Below are 11,954 nucleotides of genomic sequence, written 5' to 3'. Positions count from 1 at the left end.
AGAAAAAAATTTTTTTTTTTTAATTTTTTTAATGCAAATAAACAGTTAACAAGTTTAAAAAAATATGAGCTCTGCGGGACTCGACTGTTTAAACTGTTTAAACAAATAGAAAAAAATTATTTAAAAAAAGTATTCCACACGATAGGATATCGTTACGATTCATGAAATTCTGAATCGTTCAATACCTATATTGTGGAAACAAAGTTTTAATTGTTAATTTACTATTTGTTTAAACAAATGGAAAAAATGTTTTAAAAAAAAGTTCTCTACACGATAGGACATCTTTACGATTCATGAAATTTGCAATCGTTTGATACCTATATTTTGAAATTGATTTTTCAAAAGTTAATTAAGACTTAGAAAAAATTATAAAAATGATGAAAAACTAGGCGCGCACTTACTATTGTTATTATTCGCTTCACATTATTATTATTTCCCCCATCATTCTCCAACAACGGTTTGAGGGTAATGGCGCACGGATCCGGACATCGAGTCCCCGCAGAGCGCATATTTTTTTAAACTTGTTAACTGTTTATTTGCATTAAAAAAATTAAAAAAAAAAATTTTTTTTTCTTCGTATTGATTCTTTGTTGACGGAAAAACATTTTTATGCAAAAAAAAAATAATTTTTTAAAAATTTTAACTATTTTTTAATGCAAAAATTCGAAAAACAGAAAATTATTCATATAAATTCAAAAATTTTTTTTTTGGCTTAGCTGATTTTTTTGCTTATAGAGGACAACAATAGCTTTGATTAAAAAAAAAAAAGTAAATCGAATGATTTTTCGTCGAGATACAGCTATTTGTTTATCAGCGCTTGAGCGGAACCACGTTTTTTTTAATTAAAAAATTACTATATCGTAAACTATTGGTCGTAGAGACATCAAGTTTGGCTCATTTTGTTCCTTATTTAATTCTCTACATTTAATATATAGCATGTCTTGTCTACTTTTGCGTAGTTTCCGAGATATTTCAATGTAAACCTACTTGCAAAAAGGCTATTTTTTAAACAATTGAATTTTCGCGATTTTTTTTTTTTTGTAAAAATGATCTACATATTTTTCTGAGTATTTAAAAAAAAAATTGCAATTTACCTTATCTGCATTGGAATTTGTAAACAAACGGCCTAATATTTCCCTGCCGACTGGACTACTATGCTTTAATTCCAATGTTTATGTGATACATAACTTATTCACTAACTTAGATTAATTTATTCAGCTCGATTTTGGGAGATTTATTAAACCTTCAAAAACACACATACTTCCAATAAATGTCTTCTATTTATGTCTTTTCTCAGTGGAGTTTAGTTTTAATTTTTCAATATGTCTATTATTGATATGTTAAAAATTTGTTTAATTTAAAATTTTATAAATGTCTCAAACAAAAAAATATAATTATAAATATTATTATAGAAATATAATAATTTAATGAGATTCTTTTTTTTTATACCTTATATTTTTACTTGAAATTATTTATTTTAATTATTTTTATCTATTTTAAGTTAAAAAATTAGGTTACACGCTGAAATTAATTGAAAAATTAATTTCTTTGATACCAATAAACGATTTATTGAGTCCCAATAAATAATTCGTTAAATACTACTAAATATTCATTTGGTGGGACTAAATGGGCTTTAATAAATGATTTACTACCCATTACTAAATATTAGGTAATGAAAGGTTTGTTACTAAATCATTTAGTATCTGTTACTAAATCTTATTAAATAGAACTAAATCCTTCTATCAGTGTAATTGATGGAATTCTAGAGTCAAATGTCCCACCAGTCACAATGGAATGCCCCAACAACAAAAAAAATTTTTATCCGCCATTTTGGTTTTACATAGATTGGGATACGCCCTTTTGGCGTTTGTCCCGCGCTATTCGAATATAGCCACCATAGTGTTGAAAGATTACAACCTTTAAATGATTTCAGATCTTGAAAAATTCAAAATGATGCCAGAACAATTAGGAACCATCGTGTCTGAAAGTGTATGGGAAAAATTCGACTTGGAGACCTTTAACGCTTCAGGAGGCTATGAACAAGATAAATGTTCTTTATTCGACATTGCTCCTGAAATATTTGAAAGCACGGATTATTCCAAATACGTACAGATTCTTGCACATGACTGTATGTGGGTAGGATTGTGCGTAAGTAAAGAGCATAATAAAATGTGGGCGACTAAAAATCTTGGAGTTTCACCGCCAAGATTAGTACCAGAAACACCCCAAAATTCTTCTTTTTCATACGAACATTCCGACATTGAAGAAGAAGTGATGGTATATTTGTCTGCATCTCCAAGTGAAGTCACCGGACAGTATCTTAGCAAATCATCGGAGATAAAGGACGAGGTCACTCAAACAGATCTCGATTACTCAACTGATATCCGAAGTGACAACACTGTATCAAAGTCATCAGAAGTCAATAATACCCTTATTGATCGCGATGACTACGGAAACGATCTCACTCTTATCAAAAAATTTAATTGTTTGAGTGTGCAAAAACCATCTGGCTCTGAAGAGGAAATCGTTATAGTTAAGATCGAGGAACCAGCGAGTATATTTACTTCCTCTAGTACAGAAGATCATGAAACTCTGCAATCAACAGTAGAAATTGCTGTTAATAACAATCCTGCGCCAAGACGACGAGGAAGACCACCAAAATCATATAAACCTCCAGCAGATATTCAGGTAGAAGAGCGGATATCAGGAAAACGTGCTGCAGTGCGAAGATCGTGTCAAAAACAAACCACAAATGGACCAAAAAAGATTGGTTCATCAACTTCAACATCTATGAATACAAAGAAATATTCATCACCGGCGTCTGTAAGGTCTGAAGATAAATCTGATACTGATCAACGAAGTTATTACAATAAAATGGAACAACAAAGGAGACACGCTATGAAGATTGAATATAGAAATTTACAATGTTTAATACCAAATCTTCAAAATAAAGTGAACGCATCAGTTATTTCAATTTTACGTGAAGGAATTCAATATTGCAAAGAGATTTGTAAAACCGAGAGAAATTTAATAACCAAAAAATTAGAGCTGAAGAAACGCCAATATGAATTAATGAGTGAGTTAAGTTCATTAAGAAGACATTTAGCACAACACCGTTAAAAATTAAAAGCAATGTAATTATTTTCAATAATTAGGGTCGTGAATTATTTTCAAACATTATGAGAAATTGTATTTATACAGATGAATTATGTTTGTACATCATATCGTGAGGCGAGGGTTCGACCACCGACGGTTGTTTGAATAATTCCAACACCAACCGCCGGGGGTCACTCCAGTAACCGAACTGTACTGGTATGGGTTTTTTCTGTGCTTTCCCCATACCACTATTCCAACAGCCTATAGAAAGAAGTAAGGAATAGGGCGAATGCAGTACAGGATACACAAGTTGATCCACAGCCAAAACAAAAAGGCAGGCATGAAAAAGGCGGTAACTAAGCAAAAATGAAAAGGCTTAGAGTGTAAAAAGGCTTAAATCGCCTGTACACTAGAAACCCGATAGTAATAAATGTATAATAGTAATAATTAGGATTAAGAATTTATTATATAAAAATATGATTAATTGGGTGTAAAAAATTTTTTTATAATCATGCTATACCTTTAAAAAAAATATTCATAAAAATTAAAATATATAATTATGTAAGATATAAAGTTAACTCTTAGTTTGACTTGTAACAAAGCTTGACGAACTGTATATCTTGTAATAATTGAAAAGAAAAAAAAAATAAAAAACTATTATTTACATTATTTTTGTTATTTATTATATATCCTTGTAGACTTTAGTTCACACTGTATGAATCACGAATAACACCGTGTATTTCATCAATTTTTACATTGTGTATCCTCAGTAGTTTCGCGGCAAGTTGACCGTATAAAAAAAAAGCTTACTTGAATCAAGTATACCCCCATGAAAAAATAATATACGTCGAAATATATAAAAAATATATTTTAAATATATAAAAAGTATATAAATATATAAAAAATATGTACTGTAAGTATATTTTAAATAACTATTTTTTGACCGATTTTTATATATATTTTATGTATATTAAATATATTTTGGATATATTTAAGACATACATTTATCCCACTAGAAGCACTTGCGTATTATCATGCGATTTTAGCTATGTTGTAAATTTTTTTTTCCAATTCTTAATTTTATTAATATTTCATAATTAAATGAGCATTTTGGGTCGTGCACTTTTGGATTTTCCGAACTTATTTTTAACTTCCCGCTAAGAAAATCGAAGATTTTCGAAAAATCGGGAAGTTATTGGTTTTACCCCGTTTTGCAAAAATCGAGGTTTCAACAGATCTCGACGTTTTGAAGCCCTAAGAAGCTTTCCTGACTATTTTCACGATGATGTCCGTACGTCTGTATGTTGTGTGTGTGTGTGAGTGTGTGTGTGTAAGCCTTTTATAACTTTTGAACGGCTTAACCGATTTGACCGCAGTTGGTGTCATTCGAAAGGTATTCACCCAACTTAGATTTCCTGTAAGTTGGAACCGATTTGGACCAGTAGATTTCAAAATATTGCAAAAAAGTGAAAAACAAAGTTTTCTTTTTTTTTTTTTAAATATCTCCGAATTGGCTAAACCGACCGACCTCAAAAACTAATCAGCTCTTAACCTTAAAAACCCCTATCGATCGCCACCTATCCCATACGAAGTTGCCGTCGATGGAAAAAATGCCGTAGATCGGCCGATGTCCAACTGCCAGCGATCGGCCAAGCATTGGCTATTAATAATGGCCCAATCCTGGTTGATTACTGACGCTTATAATCAATGAAATATTTAAAAAAAAAAAAAAATTTTTTTTAATTAATATTTTTTTAAACTATTATTTTGTATTATTCGAATGTAAAAAAAAATTTTACTAATATTAATTAAGTTAATTTACGTATGAACAACTAATTATTAAATGTTTTTAAAAAAATTGTAATTAAAGTTTTTAACGCGGTCTTCTGATATATAATTGGTGGTTACATAAAATCTGCATTAAATATTTTTTTCATTATATTCTTTCAAGTCTTTAATTGTCACTACAAATATTTAATGCAGAATATAGTCGACGCTCTCTGTATTGGACCTCTCTGTATTTGACCGCTCTCTGTATTTGACCACATTCTTCCTCTGTATTTGACGATTTTACACAGCTCTTATGGACAAGGACGAGTCAAATACAGAGAATGGTCCTGTACGGGCGAGTCAAATACAGAAAGCGTTGACTGTAAAGCATTTCTTTGGACTGATTGACGGGTGATCAACGACTGTGCTCCAGCCGATACTACAATCCATAATTCGTTGCGCAAGCGCAGTACATTTTAAATCAGCTGTTTTTTACTAATTTTCTAACTTTTCTTATTGTGGGTTGCAGCCAATATTACTTTAATTTTTAATTAAATATAGTATTTAATTTAAATTCTATCTCTATGTCAAGCGCATATCAACTAGTTAAAAAATATCGAGTACTAAAATCATTAAAAAAAAAACAATTGCCAACAACAAAATCAAAACATTCATAGTGCAATTGTAGAAAAGGAAGATGTTATTTGTGTTTATAACGATACCGGTGACTCTAGTATAAGCTCTCAAATCGACTATAATATTTATGAGAGTCCTGTCAATGATGATGTTAGTTTAAATAGTGATAAAATTAGTGAGTGTAAGTAATAAAAAAATTATTAGTGTTCATAAACTTCGAAGAATGTTTTTTTTTTTTCATTTCCAAGAATTGAAGAAAAGTCGGCTCGTGACAAACAAAAGAGTTACGCAGCGCCAAGTGTAACAAATGTGTGTGTCCAGTGTCTTGCCTCAGTTCTGTTGTGTCGTGTATAGCTTCTGGTTTGCTGACTTTCTAACCTAAAATTTATGAAGTGAGTGTATAATTAATTAAGTAAATCAATTATTAATTGATTTTTTGAGAGTTTTTACATATTATTTATCGTCTATCCATTTTCTGTCAATTTATCTGATTTAAATAAATAAAAATTAGGTTAACCGACATCTAAAGATTTTCAAAATTTTTTTTTTAATTTTAAAAAACTTCATATTTAAAAAATTTTTAAAATTATAAGTGCAACTAAAAAAATTAATTGTGTTAGCTATTATTTAATTAATGAAAAAAAAAGTATTAAATTGTTAGATATTTGCTAATTTCTTATCATCTTAAATAGCGATTGACTTAATAAATAAGCAATATTTATAATTGGTAAGGTTAAAGTGATTTAAATAATATTAACGATTTGATTTAATATATTTATAGAAGAAAGTGATGGATTTTTTTGCCAATATCCGCCACCTAATAATTATGATAAGCTGGAAAAGTATGCTCGTTTTATTCAATAATGATTTATAATTTATTGATTTCACACAAATTCATATATATTTTTTTTTCAGATGGTACTTCTTCGTGTTATAATTTATGGACAGACTACTACTAAAGGATCTATATGTAAAATGGCATCTGTTTTATTGACTAAAAGTGTTGAAACACATTATTCTGGCACTGGAAAAATTATAAAAGGAACTGGAAAACTTAACTTCAGTAGTACAGAAAGTTTTAAATGCATGAGAGGTAATGTAAAATAATCAATGTTTATCAAAAGTGTTTTCAAGTAAAGTATGCAGAATTAAATTTAGAATTTTTTTTTATATTACAGATGTAGTCACCAAAAAATTCGGTGATTCGGAAGAATGCAAAAATTTTGTTGAAAAAGTTGGGAAATGGCTTTCTGGTTGTAATGACCGAGAGCATGGACGAAAAGAAAGATCTCTTTCGACATAAATTATTTTTTATTTTTATATTTTTGATTTTTTAATTTAAAACTTAACAAATAAGTTAAGAACCAAGTTATTTTCAACTTGTAAAAACAAAGTCACTACTTATAATGTTTCACTCAAATAAGAATTATCTAGAATAATAAAAAATTGAATATAGACAGGCAGTTAAATTTTTATAAATTATCAAACAACTATTCTAATTAAGTTATTAAATGATTGCTTAAAAAATTATTAATAATGTAGCTCATAAATAAATATAATAATATCATAATAAATAATAAATAATAATAATAATAATAATAATAATAATAATAATAATTGATAACAATAATAATATAAAAACATTCGAAAAATTATTATTATTATTATTATTATGTTATTAAATGCTCAGGGGGGTTGTCCCCGAAGTCCGACTCTCCGAGGGCCCAGCCTGAGCTCCATCCATTACTGCTGGACCACTCCGCACAACAAGGCGGTTAGCGGCCACAGCAGGCCAAAGTCATTTCCCTAAGTAGACGGAGGGAACCTAATATTACAGCCTTCTGCATCCTGACAGCCAAGAACTCAGATTTTGACGTGCAAGCTGGAACTTTGGCAAGTGAGGATACAAAAGACTGTTACATCCCTCCAAGGACGCCAACGATTAGGACGACTAGTTTAACACGGTAACCTGGGTAAAGTTTGCCAATTTCAAATAGGAGATCCTGATATATTTTTCTTTTGTGCTCTTCTTTGGCAGAGATGTTGTGTTCAGCCGGGGCCGAGAACTCAATGACATAAATGTCACGAGTGGCCTTGTTGAAGAGCACAATATCAGGTTTGTTGTGATCGATCCGCCGGGTTCTTGCAAATGGCATGTTCCAGTAAATTTTGCAACTGTCATTCTCAACAACCTGGGGAATATCTCCTGGTAGATAAGGCAGCACTGGTGTCATATCAATACCGTAGTAATGACGAAGATAGTAGTACAGTACTCTCAGGGCAGCGTTGTGACGCTGGATATATGCACCTCTCGCCAGCACAGGACATGCCGACAAAAGGTGCATGAGCGTCTCCGGGTGTTGTTTACACATCCTACATGACGTGTCCAGAAGCTGCACCTGGAGTACCTTGCTACGGTATTCTAGAGTGTTAATGACACCATCTTGGCAGGCAAATATGAACCCTTCAGTCTCGGACATCAGGCCAGCTGACTTTAAGAAGGAAAAGGTCAGCTGGGTGGACAAGCCATGATCACTAGGGTGTTTCAAAAAAAGACGAATTTTTTTTTTTTCTTTTGGTGTCTAAAAATTGATAGTATACCTAAAAACAAAAATTTTGGCGCCCATGTGAGCTCTTAATATGAATAGTAAGATTTGCCTGTATCCATTTCTTTATTTTCCATTTAAATAACACGGGAAAAATTTTTTTTAATTTTTTAATTTTTATTACTTTGGAACGGTTCATCGTAACAACAATCTGAAAAATGATATTAGTAGGAAATTTTACGCTCTACAAAAAACGTCTGAAGACCAAAGTTCCTCAGATTAACGGCTTCAAAGATATCCGCGGTCAAAGATAACACTAATAAAAAATTTCAAATATTTTCCAATAAAATTACAAAAAAAATATCACATGCTATATTTTTATTATTTTTTATGTTAAATGACTTCAATTCCGTTAACCTGAGACTGTAAACTTTTTTTTTTTACTAATTAATTCAATACTTAACTCACGAAATGCACTAATATATAAATATAAACGTTAAAAATGTCACATAAATGATTTTTTGGTCTTTCTTATAACAAATTTATTTTATATTTTATAAAATTTATAAATTTTTGTAAGAGGAAAATGTAAAGTTCCTTATTACACAAACTCACCAAACACTCATCATTGCATATTATTCAAAATAATATGAAAATTCTGTAAATACGTTAAATCAATTAAATCTACTATAAAACTTGATCAAATGTTTTTTATTTGAAAAATATCAACAGAGCTTTATTTAGCTCTGTCGGTACAGAGTATTATATTCATTTAATTTGAGTGTTGTAGCTAATAAGCTCTGTGTTGGTAAGCCTGGTTGTTCCCCGTGCAAAAAAAATTATAATTTATAATGAATTTAATTTTGACTTTGATAAGTAAATTCATTATTTGACACAAATATGAATTTATTTTTGAGTCAATTCGACTTTGTAATTACTTATGAGATAGTTTGCAGAAAAATCATTTTTTAAAATCATTTTCTATATGTGTATATAATTTAAGTTAAGTATCAATGTTCTTCAAATTGATTGTGAATTAACACTTGTGAATTTCAAAATAAATAAAATTTCAATTGAGTCAATCTTTTTGGGGAAATAATGAGTAGTTAAAATAATTTTTGAAAAACAATTATTTTGAAATTCGAATAAACTTAATACAAAATCATATCACTATTTTTATAAATTATTAACAATTTATAATCGATTTATATCAAATATGCTCTCGGATGGTTAATTTATTTTAAGCTTAATATTGAATAGTATTGAATTTATTGAATACTTACATGCTTACTCCTGTATTTACTCCAAAAAATAAAGTAAGTATACAAATTTATTTAAGTTGAAATTCTTTTTTTATTATACGAAAATTAATTTTAGAATTTAACATTAATTATAAATTTAATAACAATTCAACATAAAATTATTTTAGCTTAAGATAATTTTAACATGTGTCAGGTATTGCTATGCATTATAATTATGTCATACAAAATTGATATAATTGTAATCTGTATAATTATATTTTTTAATATTAATTCCAGTGTATTTTAATCTATTTCTGTCAAATTAATCGGTCTCATAACAAAAAAAGTATTATTCTCACCATTATCATTATCAATAGAAAAACAAACAGTTATCAAATTGTTTATGTTAATAGCTAGTTGAAGCTGATCAGATTTTACATAGAGATCAACCATATCAATTAAAGCATTAGGAATAATAGACTTTATCGACAGGCACTTAGTAATAATTGCAAAAAAATTACTAGTTATGCAATTAACATCACATGGAATATTTTGACAGGAACAAACTTTGAGAAATTCGCTAATAACACCAATATAATTTCGATTGTTATGGTTGTACACAACAATCGATGAATTTGTTTTTCTTTTACGTTTGTACAGTTCAGAATCGTAAACTAAATTATTTTTAAACAATCGTGCAAATTTATAAATGTTATTAAAAGCTGGCAGGTTGATGTCACTGTTTTCAAAAATAATTTGGAGTGAATCGGTAAGATTGTAAGGCGTTATTTTACCTAATATAGAACACTGATCTGAGAGATACACAAGCTTTCGTTTTCTTAAATGAAATAATTCTAACTTTTTACAAAATTCTTTAACATTATTATTTTCTTGCCTTGCTTCTGACTTTAATTCTATAAAATTAGTAAAAAGTGACAGCGATGAACAAATTTGGAGTTGTGCATACCGAGTACCTTGCACCAAACGTCCAAATGACCCATTTAAATTTTCATATGCAAAGCAAGAAGTTCCAGGTAAAGGACCAAATTTTCTAACAGCATCCGGAAGATGATATAAACAGTGCAAATTGCAAGTCATGTGAGTTAAACCATATAAGTCATTAAATTGCGAAATATACATTTTGATTGAAGTAAGTGCAACCGATATCATTTTTTGGCTGATAGATGTGGAGCTTAAGTAGCTGATAGCAGTCACCAGGAGTTTGTGGTGCTCTAAATATTCATCTGACATTATTGAACTCAAAATAGGAATCGAATAATATAGCAGCCATTGTTTCCACTCTGATGCTTTCCAGTATTTGTAATCATAAACTGATCGCGTTAATCGAGATACAAATGCAGGAGGGGAAATAGATCGAATCTTTTCATCGACCCAGTTCAAATGTTCGTGGAGAGAAAAGACATTTCCACTGTAACAGCTGTCAAAAAGTAAACTAAATACTTTTCTAACTACACCTAAATACACACAGTGCATGGAATCAACGACAGTCGTCTTAAAAACATCATGAACGATTATAGTTAAAACTGAAGGACCTTTGATTCCATTTACGGCTTTTTTAGTTCTAACTGCTTTTTTACTGTCAGCAATAAATTGTTTGGTTGTTCTAACGACCAATTTTTTTTTAAATGGGTAAATACGTCTTTTATTGAAATACTTACTCTGAATTTTACAATGACAACAACCAAATACTGACATATGTCCTTTCATATTTAAAAAAGCAGCTTTTGCTGGTAAATCACAAGTCCCACAAATAATCATACCTCGAACTTTTACTCGAGAATTTAAGTCAGTTACTTTACACCAAATACCTTGAAAAATTTTTTTCAAATCGTTCCAGAAACTTTTTAAAAATAAATTTGGTTGTGGCTTTACTCCAAACCAAATTCCTGCCAACAGTAAATTTTCTTTTTTGGTTCGATCTTTAAATGGAAGTTCATTTATTGTTAAATAAAATGGCCATAAGCTAAATTTTGAAGACTTAAAGAGAGATATACCGTCTGTGTTCCAGGTAAATGAGATATTCGAAGGGATCGATAAAAATTCATTATTTTTAAAAAGCGACTGGTAAACACTCCCGTCCCAGATATCTTCTAAATTTTTTTCATTAATTTTTTGCCTGTTAAATCGGCCTTGTAAAGAATTGTAGAAACCAGGTCGCTTAAAAAGATTCAATAACTGTGTCACTAAAGGAATTCTAATAAAATAACTTGCTTCCTCTTTTTTATTACAGTTTGGACATAGACTATTTTGATCATTTAGTTTAGAAAAGCATGCAGAGCAGAAAAAATGACGAGTAATTGGGGCCTGAATATTTTTGAAAAATTGTCGAAAATAATGGACTGATTTTATGCAAAAATTAGGCTGTGCACAATGTAACCTTAAGAGCCATAGTAAATCAGCTAATGCAGCTTTTGTTATTTTATGACGAATCATATATGCCAAAATGCATAAGACGCTCTCGCCTAAAGTTAAGGGAGAATTTGGATAAAGAGGAGAATTCAGATTCTCATTATAAAAACTAGAATCATTGGTTGAAACATCAGATTCATCGCTATCAGAACCACTAGCATTCGATTGGCTTTCATTCCATTCCTCGAAATTATTTTTATCTGAACTAACGGATTCAGTATCTTCGTTATTATCC

At 29.9% G+C, this 11,954-nt stretch overlaps 2 protein-coding genes across 2 annotated transcripts; both read left to right on the top strand.

Annotated features, from left to right (window-relative positions):
• Positions 1–2,169: 2,169 nt before the first annotated feature.
• On the top strand, positions 2,170–3,120 carry LOC123267250 (myc proto-oncogene protein-like). Its single transcript, XM_044731804.1, has one exon. It carries the CDS (start codon positions 2,170–2,172, stop codon positions 3,118–3,120), a length of 951 nt encoding a protein of 316 aa, XP_044587739.1.
• Positions 3,121–6,298: 3,178 nt separating this feature from the next.
• LOC123267538 lies at positions 6,299–6,948 on the top strand. Its single transcript, XM_044732209.1, has 3 exons — positions 6,299–6,344; positions 6,418–6,595; positions 6,681–6,948. Exons 2-3 carry the CDS (start codon positions 6,418–6,420, stop codon positions 6,803–6,805), a joined length of 303 nt encoding a protein of 100 aa, XP_044588144.1. The 5' UTR covers positions 6,299–6,344; the 3' UTR covers positions 6,806–6,948.
• The last annotated feature ends 5,006 nt before the right edge of the window (positions 6,949–11,954 follow it).

The sequence above is a fragment of the Cotesia glomerata genome, linkage group LG6 (genome assembly GCF_020080835.1).
Source record: "Cotesia glomerata isolate CgM1 linkage group LG6, MPM_Cglom_v2.3, whole genome shotgun sequence".
In the NCBI taxonomy this organism is placed as follows: Eukaryota; Metazoa; Arthropoda; class Insecta; order Hymenoptera; family Braconidae; genus Cotesia; species Cotesia glomerata.
Note: the sequence above shows the minus strand (reverse complement) of the source record. Positions and strands in the feature narration are given on the sequence as shown.